Source organism: Drosophila suzukii, chromosome 3, assembly GCF_043229965.1.
Source record: "Drosophila suzukii chromosome 3, CBGP_Dsuzu_IsoJpt1.0, whole genome shotgun sequence".
NCBI lineage: Eukaryota > Metazoa > Arthropoda > Insecta > Diptera > Drosophilidae > Drosophila > Drosophila suzukii.
This window is the reverse complement of record NC_092082.1, coordinates 20,222,479-20,247,337: the sequence shown is the minus strand read 5'-3', so window position 1 is coordinate 20,247,337 and position 24,859 is coordinate 20,222,479. Positions and strand designations below refer to the sequence as shown.

The 24,859-nt window shown below is 41.4% G+C and overlaps 2 protein-coding genes across 18 annotated transcripts; one reads left to right on the top strand and one right to left on the bottom strand.

The window, feature by feature from the left end:
• Positions 1-388: 388 nt before the first annotated feature.
• On the bottom strand, positions 389-5,067 carry Edc3 (Enhancer of mRNA-decapping protein 3). Its single transcript, XM_036814722.3, has 5 exons — positions 4,092-5,067; positions 2,827-3,744; positions 2,605-2,765; positions 2,458-2,542; positions 389-2,402 (listed from the first exon to the last, which is right to left on the bottom strand). Exons 1-5 carry the CDS (start codon positions 4,640-4,642, stop codon positions 2,075-2,077), a joined length of 2,043 nt encoding a protein of 680 aa, XP_036670617.3. The 5' UTR covers positions 4,643-5,067; the 3' UTR covers positions 389-2,074.
• A 976-nt stretch (positions 5,068-6,043) lies between these two features.
• On the top strand, positions 6,044-24,805 carry Nedd4 (E3 ubiquitin-protein ligase Nedd4). Of its 17 annotated transcripts, none has more exons than XM_036814591.3 (20): positions 6,044-6,359; positions 6,753-6,975; positions 15,811-15,893; positions 15,964-16,045; positions 16,825-16,863; positions 16,935-17,104; positions 18,057-18,207; positions 18,275-18,399; positions 19,414-19,513; positions 20,328-20,512; positions 20,728-20,953; positions 21,039-21,125; positions 21,655-21,762; positions 21,915-22,152; positions 22,215-22,339; positions 22,403-22,544; positions 22,605-22,761; positions 22,821-23,114; positions 23,181-23,579; positions 23,647-24,805. In XM_036814591.3, the coding sequence occupies exons 2-20, from the start codon at positions 6,784-6,786 to the stop codon at positions 23,747-23,749; spliced, it is 3,006 nt and encodes a 1,001-aa protein (XP_036670486.3). In that variant the 5' UTR covers positions 6,044-6,359; positions 6,753-6,783; the 3' UTR covers positions 23,750-24,805. The 17 variants fall into 17 exon arrangements, with proteins under 17 accessions (XP_036670486.3, XP_036670484.3, XP_065720754.2 ...); XM_036814589.3 differs by having other exon boundaries at positions 20,689-20,953; XM_036814592.3 differs by having other exon boundaries at positions 6,045-6,359; positions 18,060-18,207.
• Positions 24,806-24,859: the final 54 nt, after the last annotated feature.

The window sequence follows — 24,859 nt, the reverse complement described above, 5'->3', positions numbered from 1 at the left end:
GTTTTATAAACTTTAATTCGAAATTCTGAACTATCAAAAAACGATATTCCTAAGAGTAGAAGATAATATGTTAGAAAACACCGAAGCTATAACTAAAAACATTTTTGTAAACATTCTTTTTCCGATTATTCCTATGGGAGCTATAGGATATGGTTGTCCGATCCGGTTCGTTCCGACTAATATACTACATGCAATAGAAATAAGACTTTTGGGAATAGCATCAAAACTGAAAGTCTAATTTGTATAGAAACAGACAGACGATGATGCTGATCAAGGTCGATGGGGTCGAAAATGTAAATGTAAAAAATTATGCTTGTTTTTTTACCCCTGTAACTCCTTAACAAGATATACCCCCAAAATGACACATGCAAGTAAAAACGCCGTGGTATTTTGTTTTCTTCCATGAGAAGGCTTCTCGGTGTTGTTTGTATTTTTTAATATTGCTGTTTCGTTTGGAAAGGACTTTCTTTTTTGATCCGCTTTCTTTTTTCTGCTTGATTTTTGTTCCAAAAGAGAATTTTCTGTACAATTTTGTCTTTTATGTATAAATTTAAAATTAGGTTTTCATTCTTCGTTTAACAATTTCATTGGCCCGAAAATAGATGTTTTTACAATTTTAAAGCGTTACCAAAATCTCAGGATGTTTGTTGTTTCTCCTAGTGTTGGTGTTTATTCGTTTGGTTGTGAATTCTGTTGTTGTTACTGTGGTATTGGGAAAACCTTCTCATCCGCTCTCCACTAACATCCCTTTGAGGTCTGGTCATCTTCTCTACTCCTAACGCAAAACAGTCACTGCGGGACCCGCCTGGTGGCACATTGATCCGCATTCAACTCTCTTTTACAATATAGTTTGATGGTTTTTGGAAATTGAATTTGCAGATGATCATCAACATGATTGGAATTTAGAATCTACGTGTGTTGGTATCTCTTTACAATTATAGTTATTATTTATACAACAAGTAGTTTTAATTTGGGTTGTTGGTTTTGAGTTTTTGGTTGCCTTGCTGAGTTGCAACCTTCTAAAATTTTGCACTATTAGATTGGATTTAATCTTATATAAAATTCATCGTTCTACAGTTTAGAGTATAAGTATTGTGTTGTGGTTTCTCTTTAGTATTCGATGGGTAAAAAATTATGCTCTCGACTTTGTTTAGTTATGCTTAAAGACACATCTTAAATACGTCTATATATAATATAAAGTGTTCCTCATTTTATCATTGTTGCTTTGTTTGTTATGGTTTGTTAAACGTTTAAACACTTTATGCTTACGAAACTAACTTAACTATCTGATTTGATTTATACTTGGATTTGTGTTCCGTATTACATCGTACAATAGTTGTTGCTTTTGCTGTTGATTTTATGCTTAAAATTAGACATTGAATTTGGCATTTATTGCGCATACTTGATAATAATTAACATGATCTTATCTTTCCCCATAGAATTGTATAGTTATTTACAAACAATTTATCGCCTGATTTGTTGATTACGTTTATGAAGACCACTTGCGGGAAGGACAGGGAATACGAAACAAATTAAGGCCATAGCATCTGTTCAATTATTCTGATGGGGTTCTCAAATTTGGGTTGAATGTTTGGAAATTTTCTTAAAACGTGCGCCTAAAATAAAGCTTTTGAAACTTGTAAATGCGGACTAGCTTTCAGAACCGAGGGCTATTAATAATGAAAAAATAATCTATAGGGTACAATTTGAAAACTAATCATAGTTTGGCATTTGGCCGGGGCAGCTTTGAATTAATTCAGAAATAGATATATAATAACTAGGCCTATATTAAGGGCTGATGCATGAACTAACCTAAAAACTATATGTGTACGCGCCGTAGAACAAAATGTTTAACTTGAGTAATATATGAGAGAAGACTACTAAGAGCTAGATTCACAGGAAACTGGACTTGATGATCATCACAAGTGTGCGGGTGTGTCATTGTTATTGTTTTTGTTGTGTGTGCTTGTTTTTTGTTGTTTTAATGGTATTTGTTTGCTGGTATTGCTGATGCTGCAGTTTGATTGCTGTTGTAAATGTTGGTGTTTGTGTTTTTGTTTTTGTTGTCGTTGTTTCAGTCCTTTGAGTGAATCGGTATCACATATTTATGTCCATACGGACTTTTGTACTTAATGCCACAATCACGATAGAATTTATCCGGTATACCTAGATTACATAAATACAATTTGCCACAATTGTTCGTTGATGCTGCTGCGACTGATTTGTTAGCCGCTGCTGCTGCCGAAGTGCTAGCAATGGGCGTTGGTGTGGCGGCAGCCGAAGAGGATGATGATGCTGTTGCTGTTGATATGCCATTCAATGGTAGTATGGGTAGTATTGAGTACTTGATAGCCACCTCATTAATGCCACACGGCGGTGGATCTACAGCCAGCACCGAAGCGCTAATACAGAAGAGAACGTTAAGGAGCTGTTATAATTTATATTTTTCCCACTAACCGATTCACACTGAGCCATTTCCTGATCGTATCCGATAAATTAGCGGTGTTAGTCGATAATATCACAAGATCTGGCGTGGGCAAGGCTGTAGGATAGTTAAAGATAAGGCTTGGATTAATTTGTTTATACAGCTTATCTTTTACTTACCATCTACTGAGTGAACTATGACATTGTCAGTTGCCTTGAACAAGGAAATCTCTGCGCTGCTGCTGTTCTGCTCCACCAGTTTAGCCTGCTCCACGTACAGGAGTACAGTGAGGCCATGGGAAGCCAGCTGGCGACCCGTGGCTGCTCCAACGTTAATAGTTCTGCAAGGATTTAGTTTTCATTATAGTTTCAGCCTTAAAGTCATTGACAAAGCCAGCTAACCTCATGTTCTTCACGCCATCGCAGATGATGACTATTTTCGGCCACTGATGATTGTTGGCCGGCGTCAAACGTCTGGCACCGCCCAACAGTGTGATGGCCAGGTCACTGGCCCCGCGCGCCAATATGTCTATCTGCCTCTGGAGCGAGAGGCCCGCCTTCTCGGCGCTCATCTCGATTTTATTCCGCACGTAAGCCGGAATTGTGGGTATAATGAGACCGTCGTCCGTCACAAAGTCCTTGCTGCCATCGAACATGCTCTCGATTTGGCGCAGCTGCAGCGGCTTACTGGCCAGGATGTTCTCGTCGTGCCGATACTTCTGCTCCGGCTGATGATGATTGTTTACTATGTGCCGCACAACGTCTGGCTTCTGGTGCGTCGACTCAATGTCGTCCCAAATAGCCTGCTTGTCGAACAGCGCCAGATTGCCCTCGAAATCGAAATCCTCGTGGATCAGTGGATCGTCCGCCTCGCTGCCAAAGGTCTGCAGCACCTGCTGCTGCCGCATGCTGCTCTCCCGTCGCACTCGGTTCCGCTTGTTCTTTCCATTGCCATTGCCGTTGCCATTTGCATTGGTGTAAGAGCCGTTTCCGTTGCCATTTCCATTGTTGTTCGCTTTGCTGTTCCTCCCGCCATTGCCGTTTGCATTTCCATAGCTGGAGGCTGCCGTCTGCTTGTAGAAGCCGTCTCCATTGCCAACGATATCTATGGGTCTACTGCTGCCTAAAGAAAGCCCGGTCGCCTCGCCGCTGTCTCCGCTACTGCTGCAGTAGCTCTCCCGCGTGTTGCTCACGTAGGCGCCCATCTTCACCTCCACCTTTGGCGGTATCATGTTGCCAAAGAAGGCGGTCACACTGTTCGGAGTTGTCGACATCTGCGGCTGCTGCTGGGCACTGGGCGCACGAGATGTCTGCGGTGTTCTAGGTGGCGAAAGAAAGATAAGGGTTGAATGGAAGGGTAAAAGATAAAGCTTGACAAATACCAAATGCAACGTTGTTACTTATTACAAAATATAATTTAGGCAGAAGTCTTTGCAGCTGTTGCTTAACACAAACCACTAATCAAGAGAGCCTTACCTTTGAAATATTTAATCAACATAGGTTTGCACTATATCCAAATGCTCCCAAGAGGTTAAAGCTTGTTTCTGTTATAGTGTTAGTGTTGGCCTCTATGAGGGTTCAAATTAAAATCCTTCAGGAACCCTAACATCTAGCTCCCATTGAATAAAGGCTACCATTTCTACCAATCATTAAAATAACTAAAGTACCTTCGGGTGCCATTGGAGCCATTTGTCTCGATGAGCTTCAGCTGGTGCATCTTATCGCTGAGCGCCGAGTTAAAGTTGCCACGTGACCCCGAAGAGCTCGATGCGACTGGCACTGCTCCCCCTGCTGCTGGTCGTCCATGGCCGTTGGCCCTCGACCGCGGCGTTGTCGGCAGATCCTCTTCCTGATCCTTCTCCTGGTACTGCTGCTTCTGTTGTTGCTGCTGCTGCAGCTGGAGCTGCTGCTGCTTGCCCAGAATGTTGGAGAAGTGGGGCAGCTTGACGGGCGTGGGCTTGTTGAGCACCGGGGGCGGGGCCGTGTGCCCATCCACATCCTGCTTCACGGGCTCGATGAGATCGATGCTGCGGATGTCCGTGCACTTGAGGACCACCTCGGCGTTCTGCTTGCGCAGCGGCACGCCATTCCGGAAGGCCCTCACGATGGTGATCTCCTCGGCGGAGATCTGCTTTATCAGGCCCTGAAAGACGCCCAGGACCTCGTCGCAGGCTATAGACACCGCACAGCCGATCCAGTCTTGATCCGTCGGACCCATGTAACCAGTTTTCGGTATTCCCTCTGCGGATGCGGAAGCGACACTGCGTTGGATTGGTTGGTTTGTTCGTCGCTGGCTAATATTTTTGTTTTCCTCGAATCGAAATGTTTGCTGGCTCTCGCAGCCCCGCTTGTTGTTGTTTTCCTTCCTAATACGCAATTTCGCACTAACTACGCACCACGCACCTCTCTTCCTCTTCTTCCTGCTGCTGCACAGCCGTTGATTTCAAGTGTTTTGGTGGCTAAATGTCTGTTGTTTTTTGGTTTTCTGGCTCTGTGGTCGGAGGTTTTGGAATTCTGTCTCTTTAAATCGCTAAATGCACCAGCAATTGCAACACTTTTGGGCTAAAACTTATTAGATTTCTCGACTTTTTTTTCACTGCTTGCGTATGGCCGTTCGTCTGTGGTGGGAAAATACCAAGCAAATACCGAACTCGCTGCGTGGCAAATTCATTTATTCACAAGTGGTAAGAGCAAAAATTAAATAAAAATGTTGATGTTGTATGAAAACGTTTTTTATTTGCATAAGCAATTATTTAAACTAAGCTGGAAAAGCTATTTTGTAACCTTCAAAAGGCATTACATTTAACTGTAAAGATGCCAGGTGGAGTAATATTTGGCATTCTAAATAAATATAATTTGAGGAATTTATTGGAGCTTAATACAACACTCAGAAATTAGTAATTAAAAAAATAATTCATTAATTTTTACCCAATACGTTAAGCAATTTATGTTTTATTTTCACTTTGCACCGCGGCTCAATTTGCTTCAGATAACTCACCACACTAATAAAGACTATTCATCGATATTTTTTCTGCCGGCGACGCGGTATTTTTTTCTGCTCCGCCGCTGCCGGCTGGAGATCGGCGTTCCGCTGCCGCGTGAAATATCGCGTAAAGTATCGGCAAGCTGCCCGCCGCAACGAACTGGCGCGAAGCGACCGCTTCCAGGAGAGCTCCAACATTTACTTCGACACACCACAATACAACTCTTAACTTTCCAACGTATCGCGTATGGTCACAAACTGCTGCCCGACGAGCCGATCCCCAGCAGCCAAACCCCAGGTGACTATTTCCAGCACTAAGGTTGCAGGTTGCAGTTGTGACTTCACAGGCGCGATCCCATTTCTCCGGGCCATCTGTTCACTGTACTGCGCTCTGCGATCTTTGCGTCGAGACCATCAACAAGCTTGAACCGACGGAGTCCACTTACGCCAGCACGTGCACTGGCCCAGGTGCAACCTATGTACTACCTAGTCACCATTCGCCCACCGGGGATCCACCATATTGAGATGTGCTAGGGCTGCCGATACCATCGGTATGTGGAAATGTGGCCGTATGCCGTACAGCTTTACTTGGAACATGGTCACCCCACGGCCTTCGCATCTCTAACGTCTACATTCTAAGAGAGAGAACCCGTTTCGCGTTTCGTTTCGTGTGTTTTTCCTGTCCGGTGTTTAATTTTTATTTTCTACCTCGCGTGCGACACACATAAAGGCCACCTATAGCCGACCGATTTCGGCGACCAAGGCATGTGAGCCGCTGCAGCGGTCCGAGTGATAAACCGCTGATTTAGTGCAGTGCATAATTCGCCGTGTGAAAAGTACGTGATGATTTTCCGCAAATAGTGGATAAAGGCGAACCCACACGCATACCAGCGCAAAATATATACATAAATCGGGCGAAATTATAGTGCCCCGGCCGTGGGTGTGTGTGAACGTAAGTGGAAAACTTGGTCGAAACTTTATGCTAACCATAAACGGGGAACGAAGACATGGCGTTGAACTCTTCGCGCTTGGCTGATTATCAAGGAAAATGTTTGGCTTTTGTGCTCTCTCACCCACACCTTCCCGCACTAACACACACACAAACACAAGCGGGGGCAGGGCGGCAGACAGAGATGGCATCTAGCACAAGTACCGTTGTGCACTTTGTTTGCCGTCTTTGTTGTCTGCTCGCTTTTCTTTTCTTCTCTTCTCCTCCATTCCCTTCTCCCTTCTTATCTTCCCCTTGTCACCTTGTCGCAGCCTCTTTCTTCTCTTTCTCCATTCGTGTCTTTTTCTCGCTTAATTTGCACTTCCGCTTTACACATTGTCCCCTCTCTCTTTGCAGAAGCTTATTCAAAAATAACAACAACACAACAATGTCGGCACGTTCCAGCGGCTGTGTGGCCGCTTCGGTCATTCCCGCCCCCTCGTCTTCCACTTCCTCGGCGGGCGGCGGCGATGTGCCACGCCCACCGCCCCGCAGGAGGGCCGCCTCTGTTGCAGGACAACAGCAATCGCGCCAGGAATTCGGCAACGGACACACGCCACGTCGATCGTTGGCAGCAGTGGTAAGTTTACATAAGTGCAAGTGACCCCCAAAATGAAGTGCACTCAAAAAAAACTATAAAACTTGGCTTTCCACCACACCTGGCTACTTCATGGTGTACCACCAACAATCGTGTAAAGGTGGTCGTAATCTTAAACAAATAATATGAGATTTTGTATATATTTTGTTATCTACATTTAACGGCAAATAGAAATTAGTGGGGTTAGGTATTTCCCTGCTAATTTCATGGGGTTTCTATTTTTATATGTCCTTACAACCAAAAAATATGAGAGTCCAGAATCCTATATAACTATTTAATAGATAGAAAATCTTTAGTTAAAGTCAAATGTTTGTTATGGCATTGGACATCTCACATATCTTATGAGCTAAACTATCATCACAGTTCTTCGCTACGAATTCATAAGGTGGTATATGATAGAAAATATCAACAAATTACTTCATTAATACAATCTAATCAGAACCAATCCATATTGTTTTTATGTTGTAAATTGGTAATATCCATTTAGAAGGATCTTAAAAATCCCAAGAATGGTATCTAAAATTATTTTCTGTGTGACAAATATAACTCGAATTCATCATGGAGTGGTGCTTGGGGGATTTGGTTGTCCTTATCAGTGCCTCTGTTTTATTTGGTGTTTCTATTTTTACGGTGTTTTCACTGTTAATCTAATCTGCAGCTTGCCAAACAGCTGAGTCGTGTAGATGTGCCCTGGAGATTCCACACCGTTCATGGTGATAAAATGGGGATCCACAATTGCTTTAAATGGGTAAATCCATGAAATCTTAACCCTTTACTTAATTCATTGCTGGTAGATTACTTAGCCGAAATATTTAAAGGTATAACTTACAGAAAGTCGTCTCTTATCTTTCCCACTTTAAAGAAAGAAAGGGATAATAAATATCGTCGATTAAAAAATATCTTAAATGTAGAGAAATCGATAATATTTAAAGATGTTCCTTGACTTATTGAAAAAGTTATGGTGTCTAAAACTCTGATAAAAAGTGGTTCCAAAAGGTGCTGATTCAATTTAGTCTAGTCCACTAAATGTTATTTTATACTTAGAAAAAGGTTCCTTAACGTCCAGACAGTATTTAAAATTGTATAAATTTCTCTAAGCATCCCTTGCACTTTGTCAGCACAGAAAAGTGCTCCATAAACAGCGGTCAGAACATGAATCTGCAGCAAGTAATGTTTATTTAGTGTCTGGAATGTGCTTTTATTGTTTGGCTCACTTGTGTAAACAAATTATTCGCTCGGTATCTCAGACTGAACGGAAAGTAATTTATGTATCTTAATTTGCCAAAAGATGCGAGCCACTTGAGCAGTCATCGGCATCTTCGGAGCTAATTTAATTTATCAACACGATTCTTGGCCGCCGCCTTTTGAATGTTGTGGGCGTAAATTGTCTGGGCTTTGCTACACGGAAAAAAAACTATAAATGCTTAACCTATACAACTGAAATTCAATAACCTCTTCCAAGTTTATATAAAACTTTATTAAAATATAATTTATAAGCACATAATTAAACAAACAATTTTATAAAGAACTTGATTTAAAATTACTGACTGAGATCTTAAATATTTTTTGTATTTGTTTTCAATTTTATAATTATATTAGTCATATTTTTAGGAAAAGAAAATTCTATTATTAAACTCTGGTCCCAGTTAATTTTTTTTTTTCAATGAGCGCTAATTTGACGGAGTCCCGATTCTGTTTGCCTAACTTATTTAAGCTTTTTCAGAAAGGTTAGAAATTCCTGGCCAAACAAGAGGGGATGGTGTTTGTCGCGTTTGTCTTCATTAGTTCGGATGGGTCTGGCAAAGTTGGATGCCCCCGCTAATTGAGCTCAGTTATTTGGGTTATTTAATCCAATTCGCACGTCAACCGGCAAGCGGTGACGTCGCCCAATCGACGCACTTGTCAAACCGCTCAACGTCACAGTTTGCTTAGCGGATTGCCTTAATGGACCGCTTATCAGTCAACAGCTGGTCAATTAAAGGCGGATAGTTTCAATTGGCTCCATTACGTCAGCAGCGCCGGCAGTCAAATGTCAATTATAATTGATTATGCGCTACTTAGCAGAAACATGTTCATGTTAATGGGGGTTCCCAATTTTTATTACAGCCACACAGATACAAATTGCAGCCGCTACTCAGATACTCACGCACACTTATATGCTCCCCCACCCACACCAACTCACACAGCAGCCTATCAGCTGTTTTTGTTTTGTTTTGCTTTTGGACACTTGTTCGATGGCAGCTGTCAACGGTGGGAGCGAGACAGGAAGAGTGAGAGAGTAAGAGGTAGAAAAGAGAGTGCAGCCGCGCTGTCATTTAAAAAAGCTTTTGCCCACCAGCTGAAAGCTTGCTGCTCAGTGTTGAAAAGTGTGTTTATAGATTTGGTTTTGGTATTTTTAAATTTAAATGTTTTTTTTTTTTTTTTTTTTTAAGTTCACTTAACATATAATGTGTCTTTCACCTAAGTTTATATAAATCCGTATAAAATGTTAATATTGAAAGAGAAACTCGAAAACAATCAAGTTTGTAATTTTTTTTTGGTTGGAAATCAGTTTTGTATTTAGGCAATTTATTAAAGTTGGCGAAGAGAACCGATTTCTTGCAAATCCGTTAAAAACTTTGATTTAACTTGGTTTATATTATCTGCAAAATATGACCTTTATCAAAAATCTTTAAAACAAAAGTTGTATAGCTAGTTAAAATAAATATTTTATACGAAATAACTATTTAACGTATTTAACAGTGGATTCTAACCCATTAAAAAACTTTATTTAATTTGGTTTCTATTATCTGAAAAATATGACCTTTATCAAAAATATTTTAAACAAAAGTTGTAAATATTTTATACGAAATGACTATTTAACGTGTTTAACAGTGGAGTCTAACCCGTTCTTCAAGGTCCGGGTCGAACCTTCGGTCACACTAAGCGCGGGGAAAGCTTTTTTGGGGCCGTAAGCGCTGGCCCCACTATTCGGCGGAGCTGCCTTCATTTTAGCTTAGAACGCGAAAGCGCCAAGTTCCGTGTTTCGCGCCGCGGCCGCCGACAAGTGTTGCTGTTGCTGTTCCGCTCGCACTCACAACCGCACACACACTCGCTGCGGGAGCGAGCGAGAGAGGCAGACATTTACGCAGAACATGTTTTCGCAATAGTGTTGGTGTGCCGTTTGTTATTGTTGTTATTGTTTCCATCGCTTAGGGCCGTTAATAAAAGATAAATAAGTGAATAATTGAATTATAAATATAGAGGGTACAAGCACACACTCAGCGGTGGATTATATACATAGATAAATTTATTGCACCGTACCCCTGAAATGTGTTAATTATATAAAAAAAAGGGTAAATAAGCGTACGTATCGGAAAGCAACAGTTCGTGCTCGGCAAAAAGCGAGAAATCTTGAAATCGAAATCAGAAAAACCTACAATTCTCATTTCTCTCGCCTTATTCGAACGCCCCTATTAGTCATTCTTGCCAAAAAAAAGGAAAATAATGTTTGGTGGCTGGGAATGGGAATGTGAAGCCTGACTGTGCCCTGCCCCTTTTGGCCCTAACCAACATTACGTATACGCAATAAGCATAATAAAAACAAAACGGCAGTTGTTGTGAAACCTGTTCCCTTTTTTGTCGCCGTATGCAGCTTGTGCAGCTTAGCAAAAAAGCTCGTTGAGATACCAAAATAAATCTTGTGTGCGCCAAAAAGTGAAAATCGAACAAAAAGAACGCAAAAAAAAGGCTGCAAGAATAGAGGAAATTCCTTTTGGCCAACCCGTTTTGTGCAGTTAAAACCGCCAAAATCGGCAAATATTTCCATGCCTTTATTTCTTTTTATAACCTCGCAATTTATTGTTCAATTTAGTTTGCGGGGCGTGCACGAAAATTAACACAAACACCAAACGTAAACAGAGGAGAAAATTCGGCGGTGAATAAAAAAAAAAGTAGTCTCAATCCAAATCCACATCGAAACAAAAATGGCCGAGTCAACAACCACATCGCCATCGGTGACGAGCGAAGATGGCCAAATCCATGGCTGCAATAACAGTGATGTAAGTAACTGGCGAGAGCAGCAGCGCCTCTCTCTGCCGCTCTCTCTCTCGCCAGTACGTGAAAATGGTACATATGCAAATGTTCGAGCCTCCGTGTGTGTCTGTGTGTGTGTGTGAGTGTGCTCATTTTCTTCGGCCGCTAATTGAGCCGCCTTTGATGTGCCTCACGTGTCGCCCTCCCCATCCCACCCCATCCTATCTCATCCGATCCCATCTTGCCCCTCCACACAATCCTCCTTTCCACATTCCCATATCTCTTGAGATTTTCCGGCCAAGGCCTCCCGGTATTGAGATTTTACGGATGAAATATTTCAAAGTAACAGATTTGATCGGAAAACGGGTAATGCTAATTTAAAGGCCATGTTTCCCAGTCTTTTTGACTTTTCCAAGTCGAAATATTGGTAATAGATACCACTTAAAATAGTGACAAATTAGGTTTTTGTTCAAAATGTTTGATGTATCATAAAAACCAATTTTATTGCTTTTTTCGAATTGATTTGCTTTTTTTTGAAGATTTTTGCTCTAGTTACCATGGGTTTTTATATTGGAAGGATAATTAGTTAAATGATAAATTATAACAAGATATCTAATATATGAATATATTATCAATTTTTATTAAAATAGTTTTTTTCAAACATTTATAATAATGATCACAAAATAGGAATCCCCAAGTGATATTATTAGTACATTTAATATACACAAGATCACATTCTTAAATAAAATTGCATCTAGAAATATTTACGATCAATCACACAGTGGTTCCTTTGACCTCTTAATAGATTGTCTAATTTGTTTTCACAAATTATTTTCTCGGAATTCGTTAAAAACAAAAGAAATACAATAATTTCATTAAATTAATGCGGAATTTATCTGTCCGATAACAGAAGCTTATTTCTGTACTTATGAACGTCATTGCGATATATCATCGTCGCATTTCAACAATATATTTATAGCTTTAAGGGTATTCAACGTACAAATACCTACGCTATTCCTTATTAATTGAATAATTTACCTATGTTCGCCTCGCAGTCAGTTTTTTCTGGTTTTTGTTCTAAAATTAATTCATCAGATAGTTTTTGTGGCACTCACAAACCCCTCAGATGTTTCAAGCTTTTATCTTGTAAACTGTCGAAGTATCCATCATCCAACGCAGATGCATGCCAGAATGTCAATTTGTGTAATGAATTTGCATTGACCCCTGGACAATGCGGACAAGTGGGAGGTAGTAACCAATCAATTAGGTTAATGGCACCGACCATAGCTATAGGCCACACTTCTTTTTGGCTTGTAGGATTTTTTGTGCTACTGCTTTTCGCGTGCATTAAAAACAACAATTGATATTCAAGCTTGTTTAATTTCGCTGCTCACTGGTATTTATTATCTCCCATCAGCATTCCGTTTAAGCCGTCTGTTTGAACAGCAGATGAAACGTTAAGAGCAACAGAAATGGGCTTCCGTCGAGCGCCTTGACTTCTTTTTGCTACCAACGTTTCCTCTCTCTCTCTGGCCTTTGCTTATCAGCGCACAACTGAATGACTATTCACATATATATTTTTATAATTCATTATTCATTCAGTTGGCACGGAAATAAAAGTGGAGGAAAACTATGGGGAATGTGAAATGCTTTGGGGAGGCGGGGAAAGTGGGCGATTGGATTGATGGCAAGGAAGCGGAGGAGGGGCGCCAGGCTGGTTGTGTGTCACATGGTCATCCAAATGGCAAAAGTCAACGCCTTGCCAACTCCGATAATGAGCGTTTGGCTTTGTGCCTATTGATAACCGAATTCGGCTGCGATTTCAGCTTTTCAGTAGCCAAGAAAATCGAAATCGTATCAGTGGGATTTGTGATTGGTGCATTTGTTAATAATAAACAATGTTTATCTATAAAGCTACTTTACCTACACACGCATTACAAATAAGGATATTTAATATAAGTTATGTGCTGTGCAAGCAGTACGTAGTATATGTTTTTTAATTTGTTAAGATTCCGTTGAATAAAAAGGGATAGTTATAAAAACTTGCGATCGGTTGGTCTTAGATAACTAAAAAAAAACATCAGAACCTCAATGAAAAAAGGTACTATTTTCTTTCGATATTTAAGATATTATGGTCAATTTTTTTTAACCGTTTTAATATATGTACACTTAAAATGGTAATAAGCTTAAGTTTGAAAGCCAGTTTCGCTGTTTTATTGAGAGAAGTTCCACTGTATCAATCCAGTCAATCAAAGGAAGATGGGATGTCGGTGCATCGCAATGTGGATCATTACGTCGGACATCCCTTTTAATTAACGCTTTTCCTGTCATGCCCCACAATCTCTCCACTCCCCCTGTCAATCCAGTGCCAAACAGGCTTAAACCGCAAGAACAGTTTTAAGCTAATTTCCCTCGGTCCCAGATTTGGTGGCTAAAAATCAATTTAATGCCAGCACCGACGTGGCTCTGTCAGAGTCTTTGAGGCAGGCAAGGGAACTGTGACAGCTGCAGGGGCATTGAAGGCATGCGAAAGGATCCTGGAAAGACCTTGGGGATTACTCGACTCCAGGGTCACCAGCTTAGGCTGACTGATGGGACCCCTTGTCCGGGCCATAATCGAGTCCCGACAACGGGGCATCTGGCATTTGTATTGCGCTTTAGCTTCACTTCGCTCATCGTCGATAAAACGAGAGCTTTATAGTATTAATAGTTATATAGTATTAGCATGTAGGGACAGCTGGAATGTCTACTTGTACACAGTCAATAATAGTATCTATTTTTAAACAGATGGCATTAAAATAAATAAATGTAAGTGGAGTATAGGTTTAGCATCGATATTGAGACTTAAAGTCAACCTGATAAATTCAATAAATAAATATTTAATAATAGTCATCGATATACCAATTGTAACCATTTGTATCAATACTACTATATGTTGATACAAAAATAATTGATTTTAATTTACTTCTTATAACCACTAAGTACTTAAAATCTTACCTATCTTTACAACAATTTAAAATTAAATTTTTTTCTCCCGCCCAATTTTTTTTAAGTGCGCGTTTAATTATTGCACAAGTGGGAAAAGCCGCAGCTATTTTAAAGAGCCAGCCCCACGCGGTGAAAATCAATAGTACAAGTTCATGGAAAATGCGGAACTGGCAGCGCATAAATAAAAATACAACCCGTCACTAAAACGGAACGAAAACAGAACCAGAATGGAATAGTTCCCCAGAGCGTGTACGAAATGGCACATGTAATATGGGGTCTAAAACCAACCTAGTCAGGGTCATCGGGCGGCCAACAAGCCGCAACATGCGAGCCTCTGATATCTGATACAAGGGGGGTCGGATAGAGATATAGATATAGATATGGCGCCGTCTGGTCAGCCACCAAGGAATGGGGCAGCGGGGGACTTGGATTTGCTCTTAACTTTATAAACAATGTCGGCAAATTGAATATTTCAGGGGAAAGCCTCTTAATGGATACAAGTGTTAGCTCTCAGCCGAGATGAGTAGATAAAATGGGGTTGGCTTAACTTCCAGGAATGCAGAAAGTTTGTTGCTCCACTGATCCCACATAATGGAAGGGGATTGGGGTGTCATGGGCTGTAGGTGTTGCTTTTTCTTGCTGTGTGGTTAGCTCTCGGGACGACAAAAAAATTGGCAAAATTGGCCTGGCTGTAAGCTCTGACTAATTGAAATTTTAGATCGGCTTGGTAGGAGGCTACAAGAAGGGAAAAGGCTATTGGAAAATTTAAATACAAAAAGTAATCTCTGAGTCGAAAATAGTTAAGAACAAATTCTTCTTAAAATGTTCTCAATATAAATTTCAACCTTTTAATAGGGCCTTAAATTTAAATTCCGTTAAATTAAAGGGCGATAAATTTATTATTCAGAAACTCCCACCTTTAAATAAGGCAAAAGCGTTAAGCTTCATTCTCCGACCTATTTCAATGTAAATTTCCACCAATAAATTTCATATTCCAAACTGTTTTTCCTTTAACATTTTTATCACTGTTCTCTCATTAAAATCTGGCATAATAAATAAATCAACGTTCATTTAAAACCCATATTAATTCCCTAGATTTATGACATGAAAAGCCTTTCAACTTTGAGGTCAGACATCAAGCTCTCGCTCAATTAACCCAATTCTGAACCCCTAAGCCGCTTTAATTTGGCCACAAAGTACATTTAGATGGGAAAATGTATTTTAGAGAGATGCCTAAAATTGTGTTTCGCATTTCAACGAGGAATGCCAACTGCAAACTGGGCCGCAACCGCATTTCTAGACCCCAGAGCCCCGGGGCCCGAAGTGAATCACAACACGCAATTTAGCTCAAGTTTGGGCCGCATTCTCTGCACTAGACAATTGCTTGATGACTCTCTTGAACTTCCAGGCCTCTGTTTTTTCTTTTTTTTTCTGTGGTGGCAGTGCTTGTGTCAAGGTCGTGGAAATTATCTAGCCTCGAACGAAAAAACAATTATGCACGCGAATGTATAATGCAGATCCTTCAGAGAGCATTTACGAGGGGCTTTTGTGCGAGCGGAGTGTCGGTCGTAAAGTGCATGAATTTTCATCCAGGCAGGACCACGCTGCGTATGCTTAATGCCCGTGATTACGCATACGCCGCGTGGCCATGCCTTGTGGCTTATTTATTTTCGATGCGACCCAGCTGGCTCCTCTGCGGCATTGAATTCCCGTCCGCTGTTTTTCCCCAGCGATGCGTGCACAAGTGTCTCATTTGTGTGTCGACTGTTTGTACTAATTTTCCTGTTTTCTCTTTTTATTTTCCCCCCTTTTCAGAACGACTCTGGCGACTCGTGTCACCTGCGAATCGTTGTGCTCAGCGGCCAGTCGCTGGCCAAAAAGGATATATTCGGCGCCAGGTGAGTGAATCAGCTGCTAATTAAGCCAATTATGAATGTGGATAATTAAAATGAATTCTCTCGTCCGCAGCGACCCGTATGTCAGAATCGATTTGAACACAATCAACGGTGATATAAATATTGACTCTGTTTTGACAAAGACCAAAAAGAAGGTGAGCATAATAAAATCCCTGAAAGTATTAACCAGTCTAAACTTGGCTGACAAGGGCAACTTTGCCGGAGTTTATCTTATCGATTATGCTTGGAACAACTTGCCACACTACTGAACGGAAGGTGCAACAGTGTCTACTTGGCCTACTACTTGGCCTTGATAGTGCGATTAGAAATGTAAACCACACAATGCTTATCAAAATCGTGACTAATGCTTAGATATCTTCCTTCGGAATCAAAGCCATGTTTATTGTATACGAACAGTTTCGGAGAGCAGATAACCTTTTGAGATATCTAATTGTTAGGTTGTTTGTAGCTAGCATTGATTGCGAAATTCAAGAGACTAGCAGTTTTACTTTTCAAAGAGATAGAAGAAACGTGTTGACAATAATTTCAAAAGTAAAATCAATGCCCTTTTTGATAATTTATCTATCTACTGTCTACTTATCTATCTTTGTGTTGGACGTGAGTTGCATAAATACAGTTATAAAGTCCAGAAAAATTTATAGAAATAAGTAATACTGCCGTATAATGAAGTTGTCTACTATTAGTCTATTAGTGGGAGATTAGGGAAACTATGGTTTAAAGAGTCGAACTTACATATGACGAGTATAGTTTGTAGAAGTTTATGAACGTAATTAAATAATTCCCATAACAAGGTCAATGTAAAATCGTAACTTACTACACATATTTGAAATCAGTTTTTAACTCACTTAAAATTATCATCTAAATAAAGCCACTTACTTGAAAAATATTAATGATTTCTTTCCTTCCCTCTCAGACACTGAACCCAATCTGGAACGAAGAGTTCATATTCAGAGTAAGTAGCCAGCAAACCGATTAAGTAGTTGGACCACCTCCTAACTGATTATTTTCCTCCCAATTGACCAGGTTAAACCGTCTGAGCATAAGCTTGTCTTTCAAGTGTTTGACGAGAATCGCCTGACACGCGACGACTTTCTGGGCATGGTGGAGCTGACCCTGGTGAATCTGCCCACGGAGCAGGAGGGCCGCACCATCGGAGACCAAAGCTACACTCTGCGCCCGCGCAGGTCAGTAGGGTAGGTTTATATCGTTTGCAGTTTGATTTTGTTTCTTTAATTTCAGTTGATTTACACACAACTACATAGCCATACTATCTAGTTATGTACCAAAAAAAAAACATAAAAGTCAAAGACAAGCCCAAAGAATATGTTCCTATAACCCAAACTAAGGCAGAATTGTTAATAGAGATTGGTGAAGGAGCTAAGATCTTGTTTACGTCCCCCAACTCGTAGAGATTCTGTTGTAGTGCTATAGAGTTTACGTGTTTTGCTTTCAGACCTCACCTTGTTTATTGTTTATTGTTTATCGCCACGCCCCCTTCGCCCAAGTGCAGTCTTCAATTGCAATTTTAATTTCCAAACGTATTCGTCGTCATCGTAGTAGAACACCTCACTTGCCCTTAGACTAGAATAGAATCGCTTTTTAATTTTAACTGCTGTTCACAACTTTAAGACCACATAGACATAGTATAAAAATATATATAGTATAAAAAACTACAACTTACGTGACTGATATTACATTTTAATTCGGTTTCAATTTAATACTTGACTAATTGCAACACAACAACAATTATCTTTTGAATCTTTTCGTCATATTCTATTTATTAAAGTGACTCATTCAAGACCGGAAATAAAAAATTGCAAATCTTTTTGATTAAATTCGTTGAGTGCTTTTGACAAGTCCCATTCTTATCGCCCAAATTTCTCCACTTTTGACATTTATTGAAGGGAAAGCGGTTTTAAAGTTGTGAAACGCGTCGTAATCCACAGTATCCCATTTGTATCTGCATTCGTGTATTCGCCGTTGAGTTTATTTTTAGTTAACGCTTAGTATAATACTTATTGTTTAACAGTCGTGTGCATATGTGTGTCTTCTGTGTGGGCCTGGTGTTGGCGGTTGTGGCGGTGTCTGTGCACCTGTTTGGTTGGCTCATTAATATTTACCTTATCCCCCATGCCCTCCACCCAGCAGCGCCAAATCCCGCATCAAGGGCACCCTGCGCATCTACCATGCCTTCATCCGGGAGACGCGGGAGCAGAGCGAGCCGTCCAGCGGCAACAGCGACGGCGAGTGGGAGCACGTGGAGGCCACCAATGCCGGCGAGACCTCGTCGCAGCCGGTGAGTGTCATTATTGTTGTTCCCTTTGAAATGCAAATAATAATCGTGTGGCATTCCCCCGCGACAGCACCCCTTTCCCAATGGCGGCCACGACGCCTTGCCCGCTGGCTGGGAGGAGCGCCAGGATGCCAATGGGCGCACGTACTATGTGAATCACACGGCAAGGACGACGCAATGGGAGCGACCTACTATGTAAGTTGGAAGGGCGAAATATGACTCTAAATCAGGAGGACCTTTCCCATGATTTTCTTAGGGATTTATGGGAAAACCATGTCTATCTGAACAGAAACGCTGTAAGAATATGCATTAATAACACAGTGCATCACAGAAAATGTAACCGCAATATGGATTTCACAATCTGAGAGTACTAATCGAAATGAGTCAACCCCCATGTGGCGTTCCTCTGGGTTAGCTCGCTTTTCCATATTATAGCGACATAAAGATGTGGCGTAAAACTTGATTAGTGAGGACTATATTAGTTAAACCCAGTCGAAATTTAGGTTATTCGTTCACAAAAGAATCGAAGGGGAACCGGTAGAAAAGTTCCAAATACCAAGCCGGGTTTTACTCGTTTCAATTAGTTCCCAGGTTTTAAAATTTATAATGCAGATACACTCCAAACTTCTTTAAATGTTGCACAGTGTTAGTATTGTTTTCTAATTAAACCTAGTTATACTCGTAACTTGTAGAGTACAAGGGTATATAAGTTTCGTCCGACAGTATGTAACAGGTAGAAGGAAGCGTTATCGATCCTATAAAGTATTCATATTCCTAATAAGGATCACTAGCCGAGTAGATATAGCCATGTCCGTACGATCGCTGAGATCTCGGATACTATAAAAGCTTGATAGTTGGGACTCGGCATGCAGATTCTAGAGCATCCGAAAATAAACCCGACCACTATTCGAGACGTGCACCACTTAAAAGTTACCGTCTATACGAACCAAACAAGCCATATTTAGACAAAAAATTGCAAAATAAATTTTATTTTATTTGTCATAGCTTTGAATTGTGAGGCCGATAACAGAATTGCGCCTGAAATTTGAACTTCAGTATTGACTAACGTAAGGAGGTTCATTTTATTCCCTTAGGCAGTGTTGTTAAACTGTGCTATAGCGTTCACCCTTGATTTACTTTTACTTTTTGAGATAAAGTTGCATGTACTTTTCCCTGACTAATCACTGTAATCTCTCTAATCACTTGCAGCTTAACGAGCAACAGTAGCCAGTCCACTGACCAGCTGGGCTCGGATTTCCAGAGACGTTTTCACATCAGCGTGGACGAAACGGAGTCAGGACGTTCGGCGGTAAGTTTAAATATCTGGTTCTGGAATCCCTGAGGGGCTCACTTTAAGTTTAGCACTGGGAAGACTTGTAAATTTCTATATATATATATATATAATCAGATACTTATAACTATTTATTATGCATGTGTGATGAGCAATTGACTTGATTGATATTTGTGCATGATCTTTTAAATTTCAACATCGTACACAAACCCATTACACAACGCACACACAAAACGCACTCGAACCGACTAACCCAATAACAACCAAACCACAAGCCACAGAGGTCGAGGAACGCTAGTCACATGGAGACTCTGGCCAGCGAGGAGAGCAGCCAGGATGAGGATGAGGATGGGGATGTGGCTGAGAATGGGGATGAGGAGATGGTGGATCTCCAGAATAATCAGGCCAATTGTCTGCACTGCGGCGAGCTGCATGACAATGAGGAAGCCGAGGAGGATGGCGATGAGCCGGAGCAGGATAATGTGGAGCTCCAGCCTCCGACACCTGACCCAGATCAGCCCTCGGCCACATCCCGAAGCGCGCACACTTGTGATATACTCGATAGGAACTTGTACCTGAAACGCATATTCGTAATGGCAAAGTTTGATTAGTTTTATTGACGATTACGCGTATCGCTAGTTTTTCGATAAGATGTTAGTCGTATGGTATCACTGTTGGACGCTCTTTTTTATTAAGTTCCTCATCGCGAGATGCATACTGCAGTAGATCTTTGTGCCACATATCATCAGGTTTTTGTCAAGCCCCCCAGTTAGCACTGTAGATTTTTAGTTGTCTAGTGGCCCACCATTAACCAATCCCTGTATATACGTAGGACACCATCAGTCGGAATAGTTTAGAGGACAATAACAATGTTGCTGGCTTAGCAACGACACCATCAACAGAGGCAACCACACCCACATCGATCTCACCACCCAACACACCAACAAACAACAATGGATTTGCCATGTTACATGGCCAAGAGGGCGTACAGACGGACCCAACTGTGGACCATACCAGGTTAATATCATCTGCTAAGCGTTGGCGCTAGCAACACCCATCCAAACGATCCCACCCAGCCTTCTGTCGGTACTCTGTCCGAACCCAAAAGATCCTCCCGATCCTCCCAAGGCTCCTTCAGTTCGCAGCCAGCTTCTTAACCGCCATCCGTTGTGCTCTATCTTTCATGACCTCAGTTTTGTTTACAATTCCCTGCGACATCCTGTCGCCCATAGGCCGCCCGAAATCTCGGCGACCAGTTTGCAGAACGACCTGCGGCCGGTGCGAGAGGCGCCCGGGGTGCCGGATGTGGCCATAACCAATCTGTTGACGCGGCGGGCCGCGGGCAACATGGCCGACGGTCTGGGACGACATCAGCAGCGGCGGCGACAGCAGATGCAACTGCACATCCAGCAGCATCAGCAGCGGCAACAGCAGCAGCAGCACCAGAATAGAATATTGGTTAGCAAGTCCTTAGCACACACACTCATCTCTCACGTAATAGAACCAATTCCAACTCCACCCACATCACTCATTTCACTTGTAGCTTGATGTGGATCATCGCCAGCCGGAGCTGCAACATCGGGGGCAACGACACCAGCAACTTCAGTTGTACCAGCAACATCAGCCATCGGTCAGCACATAGCCAGCCATCGTATCATTGCACTTGTAGTCTAAAAACTTGGTTGTCTCCTCTCGATCGTTTTACTTGTTGGAAACTTTGAACTATTTGGCGTCTCAAAATCTGTCAGTGCTAGCAAAAATCCCACATTTCTGTGTTTGTTTCGTGGCATGGGGTTTTCAGCCGGAGGAGCGGTAAGCGAAACCGAGTCCATACCGAATGCTCCTCAACATCTCTGTAGCATGTTAACAAACTTGACTCTTAGTACTTAAACTCATATTGCTTCCATGCAGCTTTGTGTAATCTTTGTTTTTCAGCTAAAACCTAAGTTACTCGATTAGTTTTAATATTTTCTATGTTTGCATGTGTGGCTTGATTTGTGTTCTTAGAAGATCTGCCATTCGAGAATTCGATTTTAATTTCATCAACACTTCTTTTCTGTTTCTTCCAAAACCGACAAACAAAAATACCTTACGCAATGCAATGCATCCATATGTATACATTTATGAATAAAATAATCCACCAATCCACCAATGACTAGAATGAAGACACCGATCACACAGACAGCCACAATCCCTCCGACATCTCAGCTCCGTCCACCCGACGCAATTCCGAGGAAGACAACGCGGCTGTGCCTCCAATGGAACAAGTAAAGTCGATTCCCCTCTATTTTTCCCATCCTAAATGCACACGAAAAACGTAAATAGAGTTCGAGATATTCTATCTGCATGTGCCAAGGATATTTGCAAAGTGGAATGTAAGGATAAATGACTAATGTTGTGTGGCGATCTTGTCTTGCAGAATGCTGGTGGCGAGGAGGAACCCCTGCCACCGCGCTGGTCGATGCAGGTAGCCCCTAACGGCAGGACGTTCTTCATTGACCACGCATCCCGGCGGACTACCTGGATTGATCCCCGCAACGGAAGGGCCAGCCCTATGCCAAATCAGACGCGTCGCGTCGAGGACGACCTAGGTCCCTTGCCCGAGGGTTGGGAGGAGCGGGTGCACACCGACGGACGCGTGTTCTATATAGATCATAGTGGGTTATATTATATTATGTTCTTAGCCCTGACAATCAATCTAACTAAACCTCCCTTGCAGACACGCGAACCACGCAGTGGGAGGATCCTCGCTTGTCCAATCCAAACATTGCCGGACAGGCTGTGCCCTACTCCCGAGATTACAAGCAGAAATACGAGTATTTCAAGAGTCATATTAGAAAGCCTGTGAGTATTAACAAGATCAGTTTTCTGATTAAAGATTAATCAAACTATGTATTTTGTTCCCAGACCAATGTACCCAATAAATTTGAAATACGTATTCGCCGTACATCGATTCTGGAGGATTCTTACAGAATTATCAGTTCGGTAACCAAGACCGATTTACTAAAGACTAAATTATGGGTGGAGTTTGAGGGAGAAACTGGGTTAGGTATGTAAATCAGACTAATATCGATAAATTTAAATTAAAATGCTTGTCTCTGGATTACAGATTACGGAGGCCTTGCTAGGGAATGGTTCTATTTACTATCGAAAGAAATGTTCAATCCGTATTATGGGCTCTTTGAGTACTCGGCTATGGACAACTATACGCTTCAGATAAACAATGGCAGCGGTTTGTGCAACGAGGAGCATTTAAGTTACTTCAAGTAAGCATTTACTATTTCTAAAGTAATTCTCCTCGCTAAGAGTTGGATTAACCCCACAGATTCATCGGCCGCATTGCGGGCATGGCTGTGTATCATGGAAAACTGCTGGATGCCTTCTTTATTCGTCCATTCTACAAGATGATGCTGCAGAAGCCCATTGACCTGAAGGACATGGAGTCTGTGGACACGGAATACTACAACTCGCTGATGTGGATTAAGGAGAACGATCCGCGCATTTTGGAACTGACTTTCTGCCTGGATGAGGACATACTTGGCCAGAAGAGTCAGCACGAACTGAAGCCAGGCGGGGCCAACATAGACGTGACCAATGAAAACAAGGATGAATACATCAAGTGAGTATGAAAAGGAATAAATGTCGTTCTAAAGCCTAAAACGCATATCCTATCTATTACCTTTAGACTGGTTATTGAATGGCGTTTCGTGGCACGTGTCAAGGAGCAGATGTCGTCCTTCCTGGACGGCTTTGGATCGATTATCCCCCTGAATCTTATTAAAATATTCGATGAGCACGAGCTGGAGCTGCTGATGTGCGGCATACAGAACATCGACGTGAAGGACTGGCGCGAGAATACTCTGTACAAGGGCGACTATCACATGAATCACATAATCATACAGTGGTTCTGGCGGGCGGTGCTCTCATTCTCCAACGAGATGCGTTCCCGCCTGCTGCAGTTTGTGACAGGCACATCGCGCGTGCCAATGAACGGTTTCAAGGAGCTGTACGGCTCCAATGGCCCCCAGATGTTTACCATCGAGAAGTGGGGCACGCCCAATAACTTTCCAAGGGCACATACCTGGTGAGTTGCGTGGGGGACACCCCCTTGAGGGTAATAAAAACTCTGAGCTAACGAGATTCATCCACAGTTTCAACCGCCTGGACCTGCCGCCCTACGAAGGCTACCTGCAGCTGAAGGACAAACTGATCAAGGCCATCGAGGGCAGTCAAGGATTTGCCGGAGTTGATTAATAACACCGGCAACGGGAGTGAAAGCGAATGGCTTTGGCTGGAGGTGCAGCAACAGTTTCAGCAGCGCCGGGAGGAGGAGCAGCTACAACGATTCCACACATCACATGAACCACAAGATCAACAACAACGACTTGAGCAGCAGCAGCAGCGAAATCAGCGGCACAACCGCAACCTCATTGCATCCACTTGGAGCAGCACCGCCAGCAGATCGTGTACTTATTTGTTCGTTTGCTTTTGTATTATAATCATTTTTGCTAGTTTAGTGTTATTTCGTATGTATTTTAACTAGGCGCCAAAACTCACACACAACACTTACACCTTATACAAGCAGATGAGAGAAGGATTCAAATAAAGCTGCGCATGGTGAGCCACAAAAACCTAACAAAGAGTCCAAATTATATATAAATATATTTATTACATTGCCGACAATTGTAAAAAGTTTAGAACATTTTACAAACTAAGTGAGATGAGAAGAATCCAACTAACTATTAAATCTATAGAGTCAAAAGTATATCTTGTATGTATGCAGAGAAACCTTTTTATAATTGTTATTTTTATGCGCTATTCCTCTATACATGCCCACAGCAAATACCTAACGGCGAAAAAATGAAAAAAAATGAAAGTTAATATTTGTAATCTGATGGATGCATATTTTTAAAAAATTAAATTTTCTATTCTGTATAATTGTATGTGTATTCGTAATAATAATAATGTTAGTCCGTAAAAGTCGCTCTTTACTATTTAATAAAAAGACAAACATCAAATATATATAAAAAAGAAGCCTATAAACTAAAACCTTAAAAATGCAATCAATGTATATTGTATAAATGTTAATTATACACACATTCCAAATGTTTATTGCGAAAGAGAAACTCTGCAAATGGAGGCCTATATAATAATATGATTATTGACCGATCAAAAGTCAATCAAAATTAAATTTTAAAGTCAAAGAATGGTAAAGAAAGCTGGACTGGAATTTCTGTTTCGAAGTCAGATAGAAAAGCGACATAAAGAAAATGAATACCAATAAAAGAGGTTAAAGTTAAGTAATTCAAATCGAAAGTTGTTTTTTTTTATTCAAAGAGGTGCTAGTTTTGTTTATTTATATTT

Coding starts and splice junctions, on each gene's coding strand:
- Nedd4 (XM_036814589.3), top strand. CDS start 6,784: ATGTCGGCACGTTCCAGCGGCTGTGTGGCCGCTTCGGTCATTCCCGCC. Junction 16,046..16,824: donor TGACAAAGACCAAAAAGAAG/GTGAGCATAATA, acceptor CTTCCCTCTCAG/ACACTGAACCCAATCTGGAA. Junction 19,514..20,327: donor CGGAGTCAGGACGTTCGGCG/GTAAGTTTAAAT, acceptor GTATATACGTAG/GACACCATCAGTCGGAATAG.
- Edc3 (XM_036814722.3), bottom strand. CDS start 4,642: ATGGGTCCGACGGATCAAGACTGGATCGGCTGTGCGGTGTCTATAGCC. Junction 2,543..2,604: donor CATAGTTCACTCAGTAGATG/GTAAGTAAAAGA, acceptor ACTATCCTACAG/CCTTGCCCACGCCAGATCTT. Junction 2,403..2,457: donor AAATGGCTCAGTGTGAATCG/GTTAGTGGGAAA, acceptor CTTCTGTATTAG/CGCTTCGGTGCTGGCTGTAG.